The sequence below is a fragment of the Budorcas taxicolor genome, chromosome 18 (genome assembly GCF_023091745.1).
Source record: "Budorcas taxicolor isolate Tak-1 chromosome 18, Takin1.1, whole genome shotgun sequence".
In the NCBI taxonomy this organism is placed as follows: domain Eukaryota; kingdom Metazoa; phylum Chordata; class Mammalia; order Artiodactyla; family Bovidae; genus Budorcas; species Budorcas taxicolor.
The window spans coordinates 26,062,216-26,087,601 of NC_068927.1; the positions used below are offsets into that span (position 1 = coordinate 26,062,216).

Sequence of the window (25,386 nt, forward strand, 5' to 3'; positions counted from 1 at the left end):
TAATATGTAGCACACATGTACAGTGGAGTTTCATATAACAGTTGCTAACATGTCTTCCAGGCCCAATAGGCAATTTACAAGAAAACCCACAAGAGTGCAAATGGGCTGCTCTACTGATCGTGTAAATCGCGATTATTCACTGCACACCATGGACCTATTTGGCTTGTGGGGTAGAAAAGAGTAGAATTGGGATTCCCTCCACAGGAAGGGGACAACCTAGGTGAAGAAACAAGTCCTAAACATACCAAATGTTTGCAACTGGTAAACAATAACAACCATAATTATTATTATGTGCCTTCCCTGGTAGCTCAGACAGAATCTACCTGCAATGCAGGAGACCTGGCTTCGATCCACGGGTTGGAAAGACCCCCTGGAGGAGAGCATGGGGTACTCTTGCCTGGAGAATCCCATGGACAGAGGAGCCTAGAAGGCTACAGTCCCTGGGGTCACAAAGAGCCAGACACAACTGAGAGACTAATACTTTCACTTTTTTTTCAGGGCTGGGTTACATACCTTCTTCTCTGCTTCCTACATGCCTCCAACCTACTCACTGGAAGGTGGCACAGCCAGGATGCCACCCAGGCAGGGCTGGCAGCAAAGGGGGCGCATGCGCCCTCCCGCCCACATGGCTTCTCTGCGCACAGCTCACGCGCAGTGTGCCCCACTAGGCTCACGGGAGCAGGGCTGTCTAGGAACAGTGCACGTGCGTGCACCACGCGTGGATGACACCCAGGTAAACCGGGGTATCTCTACACGACCATGACAGTATATTAGGATACTGCCCAGTGTGGTGCGGATTCGCGCACAAGACAATCTGGAGAACAGAGATCCTGGCAGGGGGGAGCCTCCGGAGCAACGGCCTGCGGAGCAGAGGAGAGTGAGCTGGTCCTCAGAGGCCAGACCTACACACACAGAAGACAGCAGGGGCCCGCCTGGGCCTCCAGCACAGATGGAGAGATGGAGGGATGCCAGAGGTGGGCATCGCAGAGTGGGCTCGGGATCTGGGTGGCGGGCAGGGTTTCAGACCCACTTGAGGTGGCTGCACAGGGCAGTGAGAGAAGACTCCAGGCACCAGACTCAGAGAAAGGCTGAGCCAGAGATGGCCGTGAGGGGCCCTGGCTGGGTGCAGGCAGTGGGACAGACACACCTGCAGGCAGGTGCTGGCTCACGGACCTAGGTGGGGATAGAGACACTGCTGCTGCTCCCAAGATGACACGGAGGAGCTCTGCCCAGGCACCCCCAGCCTCAAGAGGGCAGAACCGCTGCTCAGAGTCAGCGTCTGGTTTTTTTTTTTTTTTTTGGCCACTGAACGATTTTTATTCTTTTTTAAAAAAAATTCTGCTTAAATGTCATTCTACACTATAATTATCTATAAGACCGTGGTTTTGACATATTAGGGGCTTTTGGTCCTAAAACACATGAAAGTAAACACATTAACATATGTGTTCACCTGCAGACCACTAAGCGTTTGGGCTACACTTGGAGAAGCTTGCTCTGAGCTTCTGACTGCCAGGGATCTGCACCTCGACCCTGTGCTTGGCTCCTAAAGCCCAGCCAGAAATGACTGTCCTTCCGAGGCCATGCAGAGTCCACCCACTTCATCCCTGGGAGGGCTCCTTCCCTTTTTTGTCCCTCCCCTGTCAGGACACAACACACACACACACACACACACACACACAGATCACCAAGGCTCCCCCAACCCCCATGCACCAGGCCTTGCAGCGGATTAACAGTCCTCATATCCATAAAACAAGGGTCCGCAAGGATTTGTCAGAGAGCTTTCTTTCTGACCTCGCCTTTAGATCAGACCACATTCCAAGTAACCACTTGGCACCCATTTTCCTGGTTCATCTGTGACTCTAGTACGGAAACTTCCTTGTGGTTCCCTCTCACATACAGGCACACTTCCTGGCCTAGCACGTTTGCACTTCCTATTCCCTCTGCCTACAACACTCTGAAGCTCCAATACTTTGGCCACTTGATGTGAAGAACTGACCCATTGGAAAAGACTCTCTGATGCTGGGAAAGACTGAAGGCAGGAGAAGGGGATGACAGAGGATGAGATGGTTGGGTGGCATCACCAACTTGACAGACATGAGTTTGAGCAAGCTCCAGAGTTGGTGATGGACAGGGAAGCCTGGCGTGCTGCGGTCCATGGGGTCGCAAAGAGTTGGACATGACTGAGCAACTGGACTGAACAACAGTCTTCCCTCACTGTACACGGCTGGCTCCCTCCCCTCCACCAAGTCTCTGCTCCAATTTCATCTTCTTGGTGTGGCCTTCCTGACCTCTTTGAAAAACCCCTCCACATTCTTTATCCCCCTTCCCTACAAGGTATGAGCTCAATAAAGACCTGCAGAGTAAAAACATGAATGAACGATAATGTTGGTGGAAAGCTTTTTAACCAAATGGTTTCACACACTTCAGGGCAAAGACCACAAACATCTGAAAATAGCCATTCACACTCCCTCTTCCCTGGAAGAATTGCTAGTGTGGTTCTTGACCAGAAGGTAGCAAACACATCTGGCCTGGCTGTGCTCAGAGACCTTAAGTTCTCATGCCAGTGAGCATATGGCCATGGTGCCCACCATTGGGGAGGGTTACAGTCTGACCCTGTGTGGCACCCATGCCATTTTACAGAAAGGGCCAAGCAGAGCACTTCTGCTACAGAGATTCTTCACGTTAGCCTCCTTGCTGCTGAAGTCAGGCCAACATCTGCTACAACAAATGACAGTACATCACTCTTATCTGGGAGCCACTTGTCCAGCAATTTCTGGGAGTGTTTTGCCAGGAGCCACGAAGGACAACGAGGAACTCTGAGCAGCAGATTGTACAACAGGAACCTTGTCACCGTCGTATACATTTGTAAAGCATTTCATGGTTGTCAATTCATTTTTACATACTAATCCCATGTCATAAGCAAGCAAAAACGCGGAAAGTCCAAGGACCACAGCATAAGCACTCTACAAGAGTTCCTCAGGTCCTCGCTGATATCCTGTTTCTTTCTGCCCTACACACTACTGTGACAAAGCCAGTCATTTCATTCCAGGCCTCTGCAGATTCAGGGTAGAAGAAGAAAGGGAAGTAACATCTGAGGTAGGAACGCTAAAAGAGCAGGAAGGGACAGATGACAGCAAGTGAAGAGATGAGAAAGTTATATAAAGCATATCAAAGCAGAATTAATTACATTCCAGGACCATTTGCAGGGGGTGGGCGGGCGGGTAGGGAGGAAACAGCCTGCCCATCAATTGCCCTCAGGGGCACTGCTGGCTTTTAGCACCAAAGCGATAGCAAAAAGTGATGACTTAGGGCCACCAGGACAAAGGTTAAATACAGTGTTGAGCATTCAGTTACTTTTGGTAACACCATATGACCACTTTCTTTTGCAAATGTCCCTCCTAGTTCCTAAACCTCTCCCTGAATTGATAAATAGAGCTTGAAAGGAACATTGACTTTTTTTTTTTTTATAAAGCAAAACCCGCTTTCACAAGTAGCACTGTGACAGGACTTCCTGGCTTTTCTCAGTTGCCAAAGACCTTCCTCCCATCCATCGCCAAGCAGCCGAAGTCTGCACGCTCTCATCTCAGGTCCAGGCTACGATCCAGCTGGTCCCTTCCTTTTCCCCATGACTCCTCATTGTTTAGCTCTGGGGTTGCATAATTTACAGTCACCCCATGAAGGGCCGTGTGTTCCCGAGTAGGAAGCTGTCACACTGAATAGAGCGCGGCTGGGCTGCGTTCACAAACAGAGCATTGCACAATTCCTTTGCACAGCCAGCAACAGCAAACCTCCTTGCCTGCAGGCAGCCCCTGCCATTGGGGGCAGGGGTGCTGGGAAGGACTTCGACCATAAATTCTCTCTACTTCACTGTATAACAAAGCAGGCTCATAAAAACCACAATCGTATTTTCAAGCCAGGACTGAAACAGAGGCCCAGGGCAACACCTAATTTGGTTCCTAGAACCCAACAAGTTGTGAACTCATTTTCTCAGTTGAGACGGAACTACGTAGTGGGGCAGAGGTGGAGACTGATTTCAGGACTTTGGGTAGGAATATAACCCAAGAGCTGACAAAAAGCAGGCCTGCCTGAGTCCAAAGATGCTAGGACGGCCTCATTAGCGGCAGCGCAGACCTGCAAGGGCTGGGCTCTGGAAGACAGCATGGCAGATCGGATGGGAGGCCCAGAGAGTTCTAACCCCGAATGTAGGTATGCTGACTGGTATACACATGACAGAGCAACAGGACCCCTCCACCTCTGGAATGTCTGCTCAGTTATGAACCAAGGTGTGACCCTGTACAAGTCTTTCAGATAACCTCTGAGTCTCACTTTCTTCAACTCTAAAATGGGGATAACCAGGGACTTCTCGGAGTGGTCCAATGTCTAACAAGACTCTGTGCTCCCAAAGCAAGGGACCCGGATTCTACCCCCGTTCAGGGGACTAGATCCCACATGCCACAACTAAAGATCCTGCATGCCACAATGACGACTAGGATCAGTCGAATTAAAAAAAAAAGAGAGAATTAAAATAGGGATAACCAGTAACCTGCTACCAGCGAGAGTTAAGCTGATCCTATACTGGGTTAGTCGCTCAGTCATGTCCAATTCTTTGGACCCCATGGACTTGGGCCCACCAGGCTCCTCTGTCCATGGGATTCTCCAGGCAAGAATACTGGAGTGGGTTGCCATTTCCTTCTCCAGGGAATCTTCCTGACCCAGGGATCCAACGCAGGCCTCCTGCACTGCAGGCAGATTCTTTACCATCTGAGCCACCAGGGAAGTCCAATCATGTTTATTAAGCATCTTAAATAATAAATGTTCAAGAAACGTTATTTCCTTCTCCCCATTGGCTTCTTCCAACCCTTCCTTGGAATATTCTCTCTGGGGAAGTTAAGGGAGAAATGGGAGCACACTCATTCTTGCTCTGATGTTAGGTAGCCATGGGAACCTGGACAGTCACTCCCTTCTCTAGGCCTTACAATCTATAAGAAAACATTAGAATTTAAATAAAAATTAAGTAAGGTTGATGAATACAAAATCAATACACAAAACCAACTGTTATTTCCGTACACCAGCAACAGATACAAAATGCAATTCAAATGCTTCTACCATCACCTTAGGAAGGAAGGCTTTCCAATCAAAAGACCAGACTTGCTATGGTTGCTGCTAAAAACATGTTGGCTGACCTATATTCCTATCTGGAGCAGGGAGAGTCTGGGACTGAGGAAAGGGGAGAAGACCATTGTAAATATCAAGTATCTAGCTATAAATTTAACAGAAAGTATGTAAGCCCTCTATGGGAAACCTTATAAATATTTTAGGAGAAATTATGATAATCTAAATAAGTGGTGAAATGTCACACACTCATAGATCAGGAGGACTCAAGATGTAAAGATATCAATTCTGCCCAGAATAGAAAGAAAGCAAGAAATACAAATCAAAATTCCAACAGCAGTATGTGTGTGTGTGTGTTACATAAATTGATTTTAACATTTACATGCAAATACAAAGGACTGAGAACAGCCAAACCACTCACAAAGACCAAGGTGGGGGGTGGTGGGGGATTTACTAAACCAAATATCCAGACTTGCTATAAAGCTACAGTAATCAAGATAGTGTGGCAACGGCCTAGGAATAAAGAGTCTGATGGACTGGAACAGAGAGTCAAGAAACAGGGCCCTGTGTACACAAACATCTGACATATGACAGAGGTGGTTATTCAGATCAGTGACCGAAAAAAACCTCTCTTTTTCAACAAGTGTTGCTGGGACGAATGGGTATCCATTCAGGGGGAAAAAAATGAAACTGGAACCCTATCTTATACCATACACAAGAATCAATTACAGATGAATTGAGCACCAAAATATGGAAGGAAAAAGCTTCCAAGCTTTTTGAAGAGGAAGAGAAAGTAAGTTTTGTCATCTCTAGGTAAAACACAGATCTCTTAAACAGGACACAAAAAATACTAACCCAAAAGAGAAAGACTGAAAAATCTAACATCAAAAATAAGAATTTTGAGGCTTCTTCTTTTATCACTGAGCCCTAGGAGCTCAGTGGTTAAGAATCCACCTGCCAGTGGAAGAGATACAGGTTTGATCTGTGATCCAGGAAGATCCCAAATCCCCAGGAACACCACAACTCCTGAGCCTGTGTTCCAGAGCCCAGGGGCCTCAACTCCTGAGCTCATGCTCTGCAACAAGGGAAGCCACCACAATGAGAAGCCCGCACACTGCAGCTAGAGAGCAGCCCCTGCTCGCCACAACTAGACAAAAGCCCACATAACAGTGAAGACACAGCACACCCAAAAATAAACAGGTTGTTTTTAAAAAGAACCTTTCTAAAAACTCATAATACATCATTAACAAAGTGAAAGGACAAAGGGAGGTAATATTTACATGAATAAAACTGGAAAAGGACTACTCTCCAGAACATATAAAGAACTCCTACAAATTAATGAGAAAAATACAACCTAAGTTTTAAAAAAGAAACAAGAATAGGTGCCTCACAGAAAAGGAAATCCAATGTCCAATAAATATATGACAAGCTGTTCTAACCTGTACTAACCTCATTAGTAGAGCATGTAAAGTAAAACCACAATGAAATACTATCAACTAGGCAAAAAATTTAAGTTTGACAATACCAAATACTGGCAAGGATTTAGAACAACAGGAATTCTCTCTGCTAGTGCAAATGTAAAATGGAATAACCACTATGGAAACCACTGTGGCATTATCTAATATAGCTGAAGATTTCCAGCAATTCCACTTCAAATAACCATTTACAAATGTAGGTGCCTCAGGATATAAATCTACATCGGTATTCATAGCAGCATCCTTCACAACTGCCCCAAACTCAAAATAACCCAAAGGCACATCAACAGTAGAATGGATAAATAAACTTCAGAGCTGGTATATAATGGTGTATGTTGTACACCAGTAAACTGAATAATATCTGGCAAGTTCATGAGTATACACAAGTATTTGTGAACGCCACATAGAAAATTATAAATATCTGGGAGAAAATGCTATAAAATACTACACAGCAATAAAAATGAACTATAGCTATGTACAACAACTTGAGTAAACATCACAAACACAATGTTGAAGGAAAGCTGCAACTTAATACATAACAGTAGGATTCTGACTAGGCCAAAAGCAGGTAAGAATAGACTTTACGATAAGAAGATGCATGCATGGGTGACACACTATACAGAAAAGCAAGGAAACGTCATGGAAGTCGAGGCAGTGGGGAGTGGGGGGAGAGCTGTGACTGAAGAGGTATATCTGCGGATCTTCTTTACACGAGTGCATGCTTTCCAAAAGCTCATTAAGCATGAAAGATTAATGCATATTTTGTATATGTATTGATCTATGTCATGACAAAAGTGTTTTTGCTAAAGAAAGAAAATAATTCAACATTACATCCTCTAGAAGTCTTTCCATACTCCAAAGCTACTTAGGTGCTCCCTCAGCACCCTTCACCTCTCAGCTGGCTGTGAGGCCAATGAACTTAAGGGCATCTCTGCCCTTGAGGGCAACCATGGAGCCTGTCTTGGCTCACCACTGTATCCTGTGCATACGTGGAGCACGCAGTGCACGCTCAGTAAATATCTGCCAACCTAACCAATGACTGCACCAAAGCACCTGTGTTGGTAAAACACGAATCAGCTCCCTCCCTCACTGTTGGTGGGAATGTAAACTGATATAGCCATTACGGAAAACAATGTGGAGATTCCTTAAAAAACTAGGAATAAACCTACTGTATCATCCTACAACCCCACTACTGGGCATATTCCATGAGAAATCCATAATTCTAAAAGACACATGCCCTCCAATGTTCACTGCAACAATATTTATAACAGCCAGGATATGGAGGCAACCTAGATGTCCATCAACAGATGAACGGATAAGGGAGTTGTGGTACATTTATACAAGGGAATATTACTCAGTCATTAAAAAGGAATAAATTTGAGTCAGTTGAAGTGAGGTGGATGAACCTAAAGCCTCTTATTCAGAGTGAAGTAAGTCAGAAAGAGAAAAACAAGTATTGTATATTAACATATATATATGGAATCTAGAAAAATGGTACTGATGAACCTAGTCAAGAACAAACATGTGGACACAGTGGGGGAAGATGAGCATAGGACAGACTGAGAAAGCGGCACAGATATGTTATCATGTGTAAAATAGTGGGAAGTTGCTAAATAACACAGGAAGTCCAGTCTGGCACTCTGTACTGACCTAGAGGGGTATAATTACGACTGATTCGAGTGTTGTATGGCAGAAACCAACACAAAATTGTAAACTAATTTTCCACCAATTAAAAATATAAATGTAAAAAATTTAAAAAGTAATTAGCTCTGGACAAACCAATTAAAAACCAGAAAGAAGGTACTAATGTGATGGAAGAAGAGGCACACCCGAAGTGAGAAAAACCAGGCTCTGGCTCTATTGTGTCCTGGCCATATCGTCTTAAAAAAATCACTTTTTTCATGAGGCACTAGTGGTAAAGAATCACCTGCCAATGAAGGAGACACAAGAGACTCGGGTTTGATCCCTGGGTCAAGAAGAAGCCCTGGAGTCGTAAATGACGACCTACTCCAGTATTCTTGCCTGGAAAACTCCATGGACAGAGGAGCCTGGCAGATTTCAGTCCATGGGGTGGCAAAGTCGGACACAACTGAGCAAGCATGCACTGATGGCCTATATGGGCTCTCTCGCCTCACCTCTCTCACTGATAGTAAAAATACTATGACCATCTAAGGAACTTCAACATTATGCTAAATGCTTTTAGCTGTGTTGCTGCATTTGATCCTTACAGTATATCTGCAATGTGTTTAATTTTTTTTTAATCTCTTTTTAATGATTTGGACACTAAGGTTCAGAGAGATTAAATAATTTCCCCCAAAGTACATGATCGCCAACAAATGGCAAAGCCAAGATCTCCAAAATTCATGCTTTCCTGATAGTGCTATACTTTCACCTCAGTTTTTTCATCGGTAAAATGGGGATACGGGAATGTCTGTGCAGCCTGACAAGACTGCTGTAAGGCTCAAAGGTGATAGCGAGTGTCGAAGCAGCCTGTAAACTCAAGAGCGCCACTGAAAGGTAAGGGGTGTAATGGGTAGTAAGCATTTGCCATGGGCCCACACAAAAGCAGCAGACGCTTTCCACCCACACTGCGCTTTCAAACCAGTCCTAAAGGAAAGCTATGTGAACAGGAAAACTAGGAACACACATCAATAAACTGACTTACGGAAGCCTTCAGGAACAGCACACAATACAGGCTCAGTTGTAAGACCAGCAGTGGGTGTACTGCTTGCGCCGTGCAAGCCTGGCTCTGTCGTTCAACAGCCACATAGCAATGCAGCCAGACGGATTTTGTTACAGCTTACTGCGATTCTTTTCTCCCCCTTAATTAATAACTGGGTTTTTTTTTTTTTTGACTGTGCCATGTAGCATGCCAGATCTTAGTTCCCTGACCAGTTCCATGCCCCCTGAAGTGGAAATACGGAATCCTAACCACCGCACGGCTGGTGGATTCCTTAAAAAAATGGACATTTTACAAGTCAGATTTACTGAAGCATAACTTGCTTACAGAAAATTCACTCTTTTGGGGGTAGATAGTTTGATGGGTTTTGGTAAACATATACAATTGTGTAACCATCAATTGAGAGAGTATTTTCTCTCACCTCCCAAAGTTCCCTTGTTTCCCCTCAGAGTCAATCTTCCTCTCCTATCATCCCTAGAAACCACTGATGTGATTTCTGTCACTGTGGTTTTGCTTTTTCCAGAATGCAGAGGAATTTTTTTTTAACATGTACATCATGTCAAGTTGTCCCACGTTTTAAGGCCCCCAGGGCATTCTGAAACCCAAATGTCTCTCCCTGGCTTGCCTGGTGGCTCCTCTCAGCTTCTTTAATCCCATTTTACACCATGTTTTCTTCCCTGTGGTCCAGCCTCCCTGGCTGCCTTTTTGCTCATTTCTGCCCCAGGGCCTTTGCATATGCTCTTCCCTCTTCCTCAGCCCTTTCCTGACCAGCTCTCTTTCCCTTATCTCCTCTAACCACTCCCCACTGTTCAAGCCCAGCTTCTTCTACTGGAATATATCACTACATGAAACGACCTTGCTTATTCACTTACTTGTCTATCCCCCTTCTCTAAAGCTGAAAGATCCTTAAAGACAGGGAGACCGTTGATTTTAGAGAACAGAGAACAGAGTTAAGAGCTCTGTTCTTAGAAACTTAGAAAACGCCAACCCATGATTGGTCTTCCATTGGTATTCATAGAATGAACACATGTGTGCTGAAGAAATAGAGACTGGTGAGGTCTGTGTGACTGAAACTCTAAGATGACTCAAAGAAGAAACAGACTTTCTATTTGGTAGGAGGGCTGGCCACAACTCCGAACCAGGGTCTCCCTACTGCCATTCTACCATCCTTTCCCCAAAGGCCCCAGTGATGCAGTCACAAAGTGCCTGGGACACAGAGCCAGGCCCCTCCCATTCTGGCCCTCTGGTTCCCTCAGGCTTGTTCCTCTCCTGAGGCTGGGGTCCCTCCAGCTCCTCTTCGCCTACTTGGCTGGAACTACCCCCCCCCCACAGCCAGCTCAGACTCATGGTCCTTTTTTCTCCCACCCATGTGCATTCAAAGAGACGGGGACCCCAGGGGTTATTCTGTCTTACACTCTTCCCCTTGGAAGAGCCTCACAGGACCCTGGTCCTACAAACCCTGACAGGTTTACGAGACAAATTCCTGCCTCGCAGGGCCCCACGCTCTCAGTGGAGTGTACACGTGGATGCAACACGCCCTGGTGTCCACAGTTCCCTGAGCTGATGTCCCAGTTTTCGGTCTCAGTTAGCACTGCAGTTCTGAGAGCTTGATTTTGTTATAATTTATTATCTCAGTTGAGGGTGGCCAAGGGAGAAGGCAGGGAATTCCTTTACCACAAGAACATCTGTTCTGCTGGACAGCAAAATTTAAATTATGACCTCGAGACTTGAGCAGAAGCTTATAGATCATTCCGTCCAGTTTCCTAATTTTATTATCTTTTTAAGATTCACTTATGTTTTGGCTGCTCTGGGTCTTCACTGCTCTGTGTGAGCTTTCTCTAGTTGCGGCAACCGGGGACTACTCTCTACTTGCGGTGCGTGGGCTTCTCACTGCGGTGGCTTCTCTCGTTGCAGAGCACACACAGGCTCTGTCTAGGGTGACCGGGCCTCAGCACTTGCGGCTTCAGCAGCTGCGGCTCCCAGGACCTAGAGCACAGGCTCCACAGCTGTTTGCACAGGTGCTCCTCGGCATGTGGGGCCTTCCCAGACAAGGGACCAAGCCCACATCCCTTGCATTGCAAGGCGGTTTCTTAACCACTGGACCACCAGGGAAGCCCCAGTTTCCTAATTTTATATATGAAGGTACTAAGTCCCAGAGACGTGAAGGAACTTGCCTGAGGCCTCCAAGCCAAACAGGGACAGAGCTGGGGTCAAACTTGTCTTTAATCCCAGTTCAGCCTTATCTCCACCCAAAAATGTTCTTTCAATTTGGTGTTTATCCCTTCCCCTCCATTGAAACTGCTCTTTCCAAGGCCAGTAATAGCCTCAATCCGGAGAAGGCAATGGCACCCCACTCCAGTACTCTTGCCTGGAAAATCCCATGGACAGAGCAACCTGATGGGCTGCAGTCCATGGGGTCGCTAAGAGTCGGACACGACTGAGCGACTTCACTTTCACTTTTCACTTTCATGCATTGGAGAAGGAAATGGCAACCCACTCCAGTGTTCTTGCCTGGAGAATCCCAGGGACGGGGGAGCCTGGTGGGCTGCCGTCTATGGGGTCGCACAGAGTCGGACACAACTGAAGCGACTTAGCAGCAGCAGCAGAAGAAATGGCCTCAATCAACAAATTCTGGATTGGCCAAAAATTCAATTGCGTTTTTCCTTTACATCTTATGGAAAAACTCAAACGAACTTTGTGGCCCACCCAATACAATGGTCTGTTCTCAGTCTTCACCTAATGGGGCAATGCCATGAACAGAACACACCACACAGAACTTCCTGCAGCACACATGGCGTGGTCTCCTTGCGTTCCTCTGGGGACCTCCAGCCCCTTTTCCCAGGTAAGCTACCTCTGTGTCTATCAAAGGCAGGTGCCTCTGCATCTGTCAAAGGCTTCACCTCCACAATAGGGGAGGCTCCTTCCCTGAGAGCCCTTCTCTCCATCTGCAGACTCTCTCCAGGGACACTGCACCCACTGACTCTCATGGTCTTACCACGCAGGTCAGCCCAGCCCCACTCTCCTTCTAGACCTGACCTCTCTTCTAAATGGCAGAATGACTTCCCCAAGAAAACTGTGAACACAAAAGTCATCTGGGAAGGACCTGAAATTCGTACCAGTGGTCTGACTTGCCATCTTTCTCCTACCACTTCCCTCCCTACTCCTATGCCTCCTAACTTGATGGCATAACTAAGTTCTATCATCCAGGTTCCAAACTGGGGGGACTTCTCAGATCTATTCTTCTTTCCCCATGTCCAACTGGACACCAGGTCTCAACTATTCTGCCAAAATCTCTCCCGCACCCAATTCCTCATTGCCTCTCCTAGCGATCCTCTAGTGCAGACTACAGAATTTTTCTCTCTCTGCTCTTAAGCCTCTTCTCTGGTGTCCCTCTTCAAGCTCTCCCAACTTGGCACCCTACTACCCTACCATGTAGGGAGAAGGTTAGTGTCCCTACCATGGATTCCGTGTACCCTGAAGCCAAATGTGCAGGGAAGCCTACAACCCAGCTCCACTCACCCTTTACACACTTCTCCTCACATCCCCCCAACCCCAATTCCAGTCACACAGGACTGCCCTATCCCCATGACAGCAGCCTGCATGTTCGAGCTGTGCTTTTGTGCTCTAGCTCATACTGTTTCGTCTTCCTGGAAGGCCTTAACCATTTTCAAAATGATTTTGGTTGTAAAGGAGAGGATTCCAGCTCAAATTAGTCTATGTAAAGAAGAAGGGATTTATTGGTTCACATAACTGTCCGGTGCATAGAGCCAGCTTCAGAGACTGCTATAATAATATTTAAATGTCTTTCTGGCTTCCCTTCTCTCCTTTTCTCTTTCTCTCCATTCCCCCATATCCTGAAGTCTCTCCCACAATAGGCAAGCTTCCTTTCTGCAGAGAGTAATGCAGATGTGGAAACATGGCCGCAGATAGCTCCGGGCTACCATCAATTCAATCTGGTGAGGACCTTGCTGGGGTCCCAGCGGAAGAGCTCCTTTGTCACAGGGACTGTAAAATCCCAGAGAAGGACTCTGGCCGACCTGGACTGAGTCACACCCCATCCTCTGGGCCAGGGGTATGGGATTTTGTGAACGGCAAGGTCTGGTCACATGCCCATTTCTATCAGCAGTGATAGCAGCTCTCATTTCTCTACCTGGTGCCTCCAGGCTTCATCCTGAGCCCTTGTCTGAATCAAACTCCACTTCTGCCTCTTCTGTGCACTGAATTGTCTCCTCTAACTCTCTGAGGGCAGGAATTGGATCCCTAGGCGAACAGTTTAAGACCTCACTCCAAGGTGTGACTCCAGAAAACTTTCACAGTCTGCAATTACTATGTCCAATTATTTGTTTATGAAGTGGTGGCCCGATTCCCCTGGGGCAGACTTGCTCACTACCAAATCTCCAAGCACCTGAAACAGTGCCTAACACACAACCGGTGCTGGATAAATATTGAGTAAATGAACAAATGAGCGGTTTGAACAGAGATTACCAGCCTTTGGTGTTTGTTAAATGAGCACCGCTGCTTTTTAATTCTCCCTACTTTACAGAGAAAAACAAATGACAAGGCAGGAACTCCAACTTTTTGTACCCACCATCCCACCCCCAAATTTCTGTATACACTCCTCGTGCTTATGATCTTTCTGTCAGTCTCAGGAGAAGGGATGCGCGTTCATGTCCAGATCAAGTTGCTCATCCTGACTCTGCACTTTCTCCCTGACCATCCTCTCTGGGCTCTGCCCCTCCTACCACTTCCTCCTTCCTCTACCTTCCACACCCCCCTCAGTCTGGGCTTTCTTTACGGCTTCTCAATGGATCCAAGTCCCTCCATGGGAGCCAAATGAAGTCAAATAAACCCTCCCCAAGCCCCACTACCTCTCTCCTCCCTTCTGTCTCTGCCCTTCCTTATATAGCTCCAATTTCTTTTCCAAGACTCCACTTCTGGCCTCAACTTCCTCAGTCCCACTTGCTTAACCCCACTGCATTTTGGCTTTTCTCCCACCATTCTATTGAAACTGTTCTTGCCACGGTCACTGCCAACTTTCCAGACCCAGAGGGCATCTGCCAGTCTTCCTCATATTTGACTGTTGCAGTATCTGACTCAACTAACCACTTCCTCGCCTTCTTGAAACTGTTCTCTTCCTTGGCTCCCATGATACTGCTTTCTCTTGGTTTTTCTTTTCCATCTCTTGGCTCCCTCCTTGCTGGTTTCCCTCACAGGCTCCTCTCCCTAGATGGTCCTCCGTTTCTGGAACTGTGTCGGGGGCGGTCTGTGCGCATCCTGTGCCTTCTCTTCCTCTCTCACTCCGCCGGGTGAGATTACCAGCCCCCGTGGCTCTCACTGCCCGCAAGCACCACAGAATTCCAAACTGACCCTTCTCCTCAGGTGCACCCTATTTCCTCATCCACTATCCAACCACCTGCCTGCCAGGGATCTCCACTTAGCCTATCCACAAAAATCATCAACGTGACCAAATAAGTCAGCGTTTTTCTCCCCGAGCCTTCCCTCTTCCTCCTTCATTTCTCCGTCTCAGGGACTGGCACTACCAACCCACCAGTGGCCCAAGGCAGGAATCCTGGACTCATTTTTGTGTACAGCCTTTAAAATGTACAGCCCCCTCAATACCATTCCAATTGATCATCCAAAAAAATTCAATTATTCCACTGTGCAAATAGCTCTTAAATCTGTCTCCTTTTCTCACCTCCTGCTACCACTGCTTTAGTTTAGTTCTTAAACTCTTCCCTGCTGGATCACAGTCACAGAAATAACTTTCCATCTGGTCTCCCAACCTTAGAACCTGACTCCTTCCAGTCACACAGGTCATCTTTCTAACGTGCAAAGTCATCCTGCCACCCATGTCTTTAAAACCTTCTGGTTCTTGAAAGTTCTCATCACAAGGTTAAAAAAAAAAAAAAAAAAAAACTAACTAACTCTGCATGGTGATGGATGTTAAGTAGACTTACTGTGGTGATCATTTTGCAATACATACAAATACTGAATCATTTCACTGTATAGTTGAAACTAGTATCATGTCATGTCAGTTAAACTTCAATTAAAAAAAAAAAAGACCCTTTGCTGGCATCTCATTATATTGAGAATAAAATTCAAAGTCCTTGGTACAAGGACCTTCACAAGAGATCTGTCTCATCGGTCATCCTCCGTCTCTTGACACTCCTTTCATATACGGTGCTCAAATCACACCAAATTATTCCACATCCCAACATGTTCCACGTGGCGACATAGCTCAGTATCTTCTTAGATGTTGGTCCATCTGCCCGGCATTCCTGTCCTCCACCTGCTAACTACCACTCATCAAGACTGAGCCCACGTGGCATTTCTCTTGGCCAATGTCCCTGAACCTCCCGCCTAGAGAAGGTACCCTCTGTTCTCCCACAGCCTCATGACACTTCCTGCTCTGAAGCAGAAGTGTCTTTTACACATATCTTCCTTTTGACTGAGTTCCACAAGAGCAGGGACTAAGACCTTCCTCCATACCTCCATATATATGTCTAACTCATACCTGGTGCTCAGTAAATGCTTCTGGGTGAGCAGATGGATGGATGGATATCCTATTATCCTGTTTTCCTCTTCTCTGACCACTTCCTTCCACCAGAGTCAGAGCCTTCAGTGGCAGTTCCTCTCTGCTGTCACCTACTAAAGGCCCACACTTCTGAGGCTGGAATGGAAATTATTTCAGGAGCTGTCCAGATGGTGGTTAGGGAGCACTGAGAATCAATGTGATATGCCATGGTGACCACCACCTCCAGAAGGGATCCAGCACCAACCAAGCACTTGCTCTTCTCTCAGCCACTGACCTCAACCAAGGCTCGTGCCACCCCATTTGCCGATGGTACTGGGTCCCAGACTGCCAGCTCTCTGTTGCCCATACAAGTGGTGATCTAGTAACAGCTGTGCAGGGTTAGAATAGAATGGATGCAGGTTTCGGAGTTAGACAAATCATGATCTTAACATATTGCTGTCACCTACTAAGCTGTGTGACCTTGAGTAAGTCACCTAGCTTCTCTGTGCCTCACTTCCTTATCTGTAACATGGGATTGATGACTATTTCATCATGGGTTGATGAGAAGAAACAAATGAAGATAACAGGGGACTGAAAATGATGAACCCAATTTAAGACCAAAGGCTTTCAATACTATTATTCAGTCCTATGTAGAAATGAGTTCACATTCTTTGCATGCCTCAGTTCTTTCTCTTTCTTAAATTAACATTTATTAAGCATCTCTTTTGTGCCAGACACTGGGCTCAGTGCTGTATGACGGGCAAAAATAAGTCACCATTCCTTCTCTTAGGGAGCTCTGGTAGGGAGGGGATACCCAGACTAGGAAGGGAGACAGACACATCAACATCTAATTAATGTGTAATAAATATTAGTGCTCTACGATTCTGAAGGCAGGTGGCCCAGGTTGATCTTACAGCATGGGAAAGTTGTTCCTATAAGTAACAGTTTTCCACAGAAAACTTATCTGCTGGTCAAGCCATCAGCAGAGAATCCAGGGTAAATTCTTGGCCATGGACCTCTATCCTTATATATATTATTCCCCTTTTCTCCATTCTTGGTTGAGAAATCAAGTGAGCAGGGGGACAAAATCAGGGTACTGACTATTAGCCTTGCAGGATTTTATTTTACTTTATTTTTGGTGCTATAAGAAGCACAACGTTTTCCCTCTTTTCCATAAAGAAATTAGAACTAAAGGTGGCTCCGCAGATAAAAAGCTGTGGGTGGTAAACACTCCCACTATTCTCCCCCTGCATCTCAGGCTTCTAGGTTTCTCTTTGCAGTTACTGAGCTAGAAACCTGAAAGAGGCCTGAGGAACTCTAGCCCATATCCTAAGGAAGAGATGAACAGACAGACTCAGAGGGGCTAAATGACTTGCCCAAAGTCAAGCTAGAGAAGGAACCAAAATTAAAACACAGCCCTCCTGACCCTACCCTTTACCCCTTCTGCAAATCCCTCGACTTCATAGAGCTTGGGCACCTGAACTTGGGCAGGTTCTTTCTTGTCTATGCAGCCATCCCATCTCGGGTAGAAGCCAGGGCTGTCTCTTTTGCTAAGCATCCTGGAAGCCACAGACAAACCACTTCTTCCTCTGACATGTCACTGGGTTCCTCCTCCCAGAAACATCTTGTTTTTCAATCACAGGATACTTTCAGATCCTCCTCTTTGGTTTGAGAAGCATGTCTGCATGAAAAGTTTGGTTAGAGGTGGTTTTCTCTAAATGCCTTTCAGGACTCTGACTTTCCTGGCTGACAAAGCTTTGTGGTTGAGGTTGCTATTCTGCAATTATCTTGGCCTTAAGAGAGCTTTCATGGGTACCCCCAACCCCTACTCAGGAGAGAGCCAGAATTGATTCTTCTATGTTTAGAACCTTGCATCAAAGACCTCAAGACCCTGAACTTAAAGGTAATTCCCAGTTTCCTCGACCACTTAGAACAGAAAAGGAGCTTGGGGCAGCACCGGGCCAACTACTCAACAAAACGGGGCCCCCAGAGAGGCAGGAGCAGAGCGATTTGTCTCGACTCCTGGTCCAGTGCTCTCTCCCACTCCCTGTAACATCACTCCAGCCTCCTGGGCTGAAGCAGCTGCGGCCTCAAAAATGTCACATCACTTATGACAAAACAGTTAGTTATATAACTGACGCTGCAGAGCAGGCAAGGGGAAAAAGGCCTGCGCGTGAACCACAACGCCCCTGTTCTGGCTCTCCGGCAAGCTATGGCCCACATCCTGGAGAATTCCATATGGGAAGGAAACACCCACTCATCAATCAAAGGAATCAAAACTGTAGCTGACATTTGTAGAATGATTGCTCGAAAACTGCTATAAGGGCATTTCATATATTACATCCCTTAATGCTTACAACCCTGTTAGTTATTTTTACTGTCCACCCCATTTCACATGGAAGAAAACTGGGGCACAAAAACTGAAGTTTAAGAGCAGGCATCTAGTGAGTGGTAGAGTCAAGATATGAAGTCAAGCAGCCTGGTTACAGAGTCCAAGCTGCTAACCACCTCTCGGTTTTAAAAACAAGCTAAACCACTTTTCTCAACAGGAACTTTACCTATCTCTTTGAACCTGTAGAAGGCCACTGCTCCTTCCTCCTGCCATTTCTCAAGAGATTTCTTTCCTATCCACTATTGTGCATGAATGAGAGACACAAAATAAAATAAGAATGTGATACTGGTTGGAATAAATTCTTAGAATGGAGTTTGAGCACTTAAAAGCTTTTTATGGCAATGCAATCAATAAAGTGAGGTGAAGTGCTCTTCATATAGCATCTGCTAGCCATTTTAAAATCCATGTAGTACGTGTTTAAATATATTCAAAAATTAAAAAAATTTTTTTTCAAAATCAAAATTTGTTCTTTGCTAGTGTCAAATTCTGGAGTAATCCTTTCAAAAAAAAATTTTTTTTTCAGTTTGAAATCATCTCAGCAGTTTGTCTACTGTCTTTTGGATTGAAATGTGCTCTTGTGATCATGGTCTGTCTAGATTTCTAAGGAATGTGAGATTGAAAACACCTGGAGAGAGGAAACCAAGTCCCTGAATTAGATGGATGGAACATACATCAGAAAAATAAGACCTTCCTCTGCTCATATTAAATCTCCAGTGTTAACAGGCCCTGTGAGCTGCAGAAAAATGTAAATGAACCTGTCCTTAGCAGGTGTGGCTAAGATGCACAATATAATCTGGGGAGCTCCAAGCACTTAAAAAAAAAAAAAAAAAGTCCTCTAACTCTGGGCACTATAAACCTAATCTAGCCCTACAATAGAGACTAGAAATTCTGGATTTCTCTGGAGTCTTGTCAATCTTGTATGAAGTTTCATCCATTTTATCTCATCGGCAACACCCTTTCAATAAGCACATGGGTTCAATTTCAGAATCCGACAGGTGACAGAGGTTCAAGAATTCCACAGCTGATTCCTGAGGAGATCAGGTGGACTGTGGGCTACTCTTCTGGCAGGAAGGTCTGCTGGTGTTTACAGCTCAGTGAACAGTAAGGAGGAAGAGAGCACCATCCATCAGCCAAAGAGAATGCTTCTGCTACTTGATCTGACATTCTGTTTGCGCTCACAATGTCTCCAGAGAGCAAGGTGCATCCATTTGGATAAACATGGAGACAGGAGGAAGGGGAGGGCGAGCAGAGCAGCCAAAGAGATGATTGCAGAAACAAGTTCACAGATCTAGAAGAGCAGCTCTCAGGGGAATGCTGCCTCAACATGGGACCCGTTGGGGATGTGCAGGAAACGCCCTTCCAGACCACTGTACTTTTACCGATGGTTCCAAGTTGCTACTCATCTCCACTCACGCCTGCCACTTAGCAGGTGCCAAACAGCAGTGTGTTGAATGAACACAGGCTTGCCCTGAACCCAAGCCAAACAATCCACACCCGAATCACAAAGTCAGAGTCAGCTGGTAGGAGGAAACTACCAGCTTTCGGCAATCTTAAAATCCCCTTCCCTGTCTGGTAGGGTCTGTCCTCAGAATCGCTTCCTACTGTAAGGGCAGGGCTATTTGTATGAGCAATGACATCTTTACCAGGCAAATCCATAAGTTGTGATTTACTAATGGCACTGAGCAAGCACCTTGGAAAAGAACACACATCCAAAGTGTTCCACTTTACCGCATCTATCTACATAAAGCTTACCAGCTAGCAAGCCAAGCCTCATTGCCACCTTCGGACTCTCTAGCTCCCTAAAAATTCACTAAATGCTCTAGAGACAAGAGATAGCCCAAACAGGACATCAGAGAAAACTCAACACCTCAAATGAGGACAAACTGTGGTGCCCGCAGCTACTTCACGGTTCATTTCACATTTTCATCAGGTAGACAGTCCAAGTAGTTGTCACTATTTGTTCAGAATGGGAAGTTGCTTAAAGGGATTATGTTGATTCCACATATAATGCCCTGAGAGAGTTCTTTGGGAGGGTTTGGTGATTAACTAAAGTTAACACTTATTGTTAAAACTTTGATTAGTCTCAATAAAAGTCCCCTGACTGCAAAAATGATGAGGCTGTATCACAGGTGAGGTCATGACCTCCTAACAGGCAAAATTATTTAAAATGCTGCACACAAAAAAGTCACTGATTACTCATGGTATGTGTAAAATTGTATTTTGCTGTCTCAATGATCACTGCTTATTTCTCAGTACAGAAATGTTCTGGATTATCTGACAGAGAACTACCAAACACTAGTTCACAACCACATGTGTTCTGCTGTGCTTAAGTCTCTCAGTCATGTTTGACTCTTTGTGACCCCATGGACTATTGCCCGCCAGGCTCCTCTGTCCACAGGGATTTTCCAGGCAGGAATACTGGAGTGAATTGCTATGCCCTTCTCCAGGGGATCTTCCCAACCCAGGGATCAAACCCAGGTCTCCCACAATGCAAGCAGATTCTTTATCATCTGAGTCACCAGACAAGCTCAAGAATACTGGAGTGGGTAGCCTATCCCTTCTCCAGGGGATCTTCCTGATCTAGGAATCAAACCTGGGTCTCTTGCATTGCAGGTGGATTCTTTACCCACCGAGTTACCAGAGAAGCCCACTCATGAAAGGGGAGGCGGGGGGAATAAAACCTAGCAAGCTATGTTCAAATGCAAATTTTAAGAAAGTATTAGGGATCAGGGTTTTCAATGACAATCTAACCTGTGGCATCTCTTGGTGGATGCACATTTCCCACTGCAAAATGTCAGGCAAAAGAATTTCAAAGATCAGTCTCCCTGCACTGATATCCTAAGCTGATATGGGTGTTAACACTTTGTTCTAAGCAGCATCTGCCAGCCAGGCTTTTCCATACAATTTCAGTTAGCAGGGGCATACATGGAAGTCTCGTCCTTCTTATAATCAGCATGCCATGAGATGGATAAGAAGGTAGGCTGAATAGAGTGGCTCTTTACTCTTTTGGAAATGCTGACTTCAAAGGATCTAGAGATGTTTCCCTATCAATAGTCTTCTTCTCAATGCAAAAGGCTGAGCCATTAGACCCTAGTCCCTGTTAGGAAGTTATCAGGTTCTCACAGGACATCATCCACAGAGAACGCGCTAACTGCATTTGCCCAGGTGAAATAAAACAGCATCCTGATTAACTCCTAAGTATGGTCTGATAGGTTGGTCACCCATTGTGTTGCCCAGGCAAGTCCAAAATTGCATTCTGTAAACGCCACCTAGATTTTCAGGGCCAGCCCCACCCAGAAAACAGTACAGTTCTCCTGACTCAACTGATGCTCAGCCAAGTGGTGATCTGGAAAATCACCTCTTCGAGGGAGGACTCACAGGAATTTGTCACTAGGATACAGTGACACCAATCCCACATTTTGTGGTTAATAAAACAAGTTCTGCATCCAGCTTGGCACAAGGCCCTGATCTGATTTATTTCAAGCCGAGCTGGAGGGCTCATAGGAAGAGCAGCCATTCATGAATGCTTCAGCAGGACACGGCGCAGGGACCCTAGCTGCAAAATTTACGTGGGCCAGAAATCTTTCTGACTGACCCTTTGTGAGTAAACTCTGCTCACTTTCTAGACAGAACTGATGTATTTTAGAAAATATACTCACAGTTTTACCTACAAAAATCTCAACTTTGCCTGATCTTTCTCCAAAAAGGCGTCCTGTGGGATGATGGGGGGGTGGGGGGGATCGGGGGAGTGCAGGGAAAAGAGAAAAAGTGCCAGGTCGTCTGATTTAACCATCCGAAACATCTAACGCTTGATTTTTTAAAAATTGTTTTTCTCTCCTGTAACCAACTATAAGTCCCTTAAGACTTTTCCAGGGAAGTCTAAATACAGCCTTCATTACAAACAATTAGGAATTTTCATTCTAATATGGCACACCTATCTCCTTGGAAAGCGTGGCTCTCTTTGAATAAAAAAGGAAAGGTACCCTTCAGGGGAGTCGGTATATATTTTTACACTTCTTATTAAATCAGCCTAGTTTATGGGGCTTGTTCAGGAAAAGCAGGTAAGGAGTTGCTTTGGCAGATGCAAAGTTAATTTCCAGACTGGAGCCCACCCGTCATTTTATCCCCTCTCCCTTCACCCGAGTGTTTCCGAAAGCCTTCGGTCCCCTCGTCGAAGAAGCTCGGTTCTCTCCGCCGGGGCCCCGGCTCGGTTCCGAACACTGCCGAGTCTCTCCGAGCCCCGCGCCCAGGCTCCGCCGAGCCGAGCCGAGCGCCACCGAGCTGAGCCTCATCGACTTTTCCGGCCTCGGCTGGGCGCTGTCCACCACTCGCAGCGCCTGAAACCTCAGCCCGCTCCGGTGGCTGGGGCTTCTACCTGGCTTCAAGTCGGCCACTGCAGATTACAGAGTTCTGAAGTTTTGAAACGTCCCCCGCTGGGAGAAAGGGGTGGTGCTGCTTGCATTTACCGACCTGCAAGAGCTCCTGGCAGATGCAATATGCACCTTGTTGCAAAGTGCAATTCCCCAGGCCCCGCCTCCCCATCCATTTGGGTTGCACAAGCTCCAGAGAAGCCCCAGGCCAAATTACCCGTAGCTCAGTGGGGTGCGGCAAGCCGAAGGGCCTCTGCAAAGAAAGCCCCAGGGAGCTCTAGAACAAAAATAAGAACATGTCAAGCCGACGGGAGAAACTGTCTCCGAGTCGCTACTCCCTACCATCATGGCGCCTCCGAGAACCCGCTTGTCATGCCTGTTACACATGCAAGATTTTTTGCATATTGGTTTTGAAATCGCAAGCATGCTTCGTCTCTGTCTCCCACCCACCTTTCTGCGAAAGGGGTTTTTATTTTCCATTATTTTCCTACGGGATGCAATTACTTCGGCTATTCTGTCAAGTTGAAAAATAATCATTTTTGTTTACTGCACAGCAACCCCTAATTAGGAGCTGTGTGTGCACGAAGGTGTCACAGCAAAGCGACATGGAATCTTCGCTAAACGGTCTTAACGAACTCCTCCGTCCCAAACTGACAAGACAACGGAAGCAGCAGGGCCAGGAGGCCCGAGGCGCACTCCCTTTTCCTAAAGACACCCCCTCCCCAAGCAAAGCTGCCTGTGGGCTCACCAGGAATTGCTAACCAGGAGTGGATGGGGCAAGAAGCCTGGGAGTATAGCAAGGAGGGGCGAGGCTCCTTACTGAGCAAGTGTGAAAGGGAAGGAATATCCCATTTTATTTTAATTTTCAACCATCACTCAAATCCACCTCCAGTTAATTAGGAGGGGAAACTGATATCTAAGGCAGAAGGGGGTGGTGTGGCAAGTGGCGCCTGAAATCCGCATTGTGGGTAGATTACATGGAACACAGCCTATGCAGAGTGTAAATAACTACATTGATAAAGGCCAGAGAGTGAAGGCCAGAGAGTGAACGAAAACTGCCAGTGTCAGGAGAGCAAAGGCTGGGAAGGTGGGGGAGAAGGTAGGGGCAGCAAGGGGCGGGCATTTAACCTCACATCCAGCGTCCTATCTTCCACCTCTACCTTGGATACATCTGTGCCAGTCTCATTCGATTGGAAGTCCACCCCTGCCCCTACCACACGCCCCTTCCCCCAACCTTCCTCTTTTTGAGGGGAGGGGGCAGAAACCACAGCCTCTAATTCAGCACCAAAAACATGAACAGCAGACACCTGATACTCCACCCCAGCCTAGGGCTGGGTCCCCTCCATGTTTTCGCCAAGTTCAAAAATCACTGCCCCAGGAGAAGAGCAGGGGTAAATGGGATTATGGATGTAGAGTGGGCGGAGGGGGGTGGAAGAAGGAGAGAGAGATATGCAGAATGAAACAGAGACACAGAAACAGAAATGGAGGCAGCGATACACAGGAAACATCCCACAAACAAGAGTAATGACCATAATCATGCCAATAATGTGATGTTCTGATCAATATGGCGGACATTGTCATTCATACAACTACAGGCGCTCCCCTTCCCTCCACCCCCTTGGGGAGAAAAAAAAAACACCCACCCCGGCAGCTGGGGTGGAGGACCCAGAACCAACGCAGGGCCTGGGAGAGGGGAGTCAAATTCAGGGGCGTGTGTGTGTGTGTGTGTGTATACGAATTAAAAACCGGGCCTGGAGAGTGATGTGAAGTGAACAAGGTAATAAAATTCATTTTAAAAATTACGCTTAATAAAAGTACAAATCCCAATACCACAGGGACTTACTTCATCTGCTTCACAATGGTGCTTTTTCCTGATTCTCCAGCCCCTGTTGGGACAGACAGCGGGGGGGGGAAATTGGTGAGTGTCAGCTTAGGGGAACGGGGCGGGGGGGGGGGGCGCTGCAGGGGGAAGGGGGTAAGACATGCTAAAGAGTGGGCGATCGTGGGCACATCGTGGTGCCAACTCGCGGGCCAGGTCTCCCCAGGAGCGAGCGGGGTCGGGGGACTGGTTGGGGGGTGCAGAGTGGCCGGGGTCGAGGGATGGGGGTGGCAGCCCCGGTCCTTACCCAGCAGGAGTAATTTCACGTCTTTAGCGGCGCTGATGCCATCCTCTTTGAGGTTTTTCTCAATCGCCTTGCTCCGCTCGAGGGCGGCTCGCTCCTCTGCGCTCAGAGTACATCCCATGGTGGCCCCTTCCCTGCCACAGCCCGCACGACTCGGCTGGCACGGCTCCCCGGCTCGGCGCGCCCCCCACCCCCCCAAAGAGCAGAACCTGGGCTCAAAGGGGGAAAAATCACGATAGCCTCCCCTTGGCTGAAAACAAAAATGTCGAGAAACCAGAACCCCCCAAAAAGACAGCCTCTATCAAGCTCCCAGCCGCGGAGACTCGCGGCAGCTGGCGGGGCTCTGGGGGTGTCGAGGCGAAGGTGGCCGGGGTCTGGGGCTCCGGAACCGAGGGAGGAGGCGCCCGCGGTCCGAGGAGGCGCGGGCTGCAGGCACTGAGGCTTGTGCACGACCCAAAATAAATAAAATAATAGTCGAGGCAGGAGCCGGAGTCGGCGGAGGGTGGGGTGGGGGGGCAGGGTGGGTCCTTCTACCGCTGCTGCTGGAGGAGGAGGCGGCGCGGGGTGTGGAGGGAGTGAGTTAGGGGGTGCCGCTAGTGCATTTGCATCGCGGATCCTCCGCCGTTGGTGCGTCCGCGGCGCCTTCGCCGACCCCCGCGCGCTGGGCAGGGCTGGGCAAGGGGCCGGGCCGGGGGGCAGGTCTCTAGCGGGAGGCGGCGT

The 25,386-nt window shown here is 47.1% G+C and overlaps 1 protein-coding gene across 1 annotated transcript in view; it reads right to left on the minus strand.

Annotated features, from left to right (window-relative positions):
* GNAO1 (G protein subunit alpha o1) overlaps positions 1–24,787 on the minus strand; it is a 164,200-nt gene extending 139,413 nt beyond the window's left edge. The window contains exons 1-2 of the mRNA XM_052655427.1: positions 24,670–24,787; positions 24,387–24,429 (exon numbers count right to left, since the gene is read on the minus strand). Of these exons, the coding sequence (XP_052511387.1) occupies positions 24,387–24,429; positions 24,670–24,787 (161 nt within the window). The remainder of the gene's footprint in view (positions 1–24,386; positions 24,430–24,669) is intronic.
* Positions 24,788–25,386: the final 599 nt, after the last annotated feature.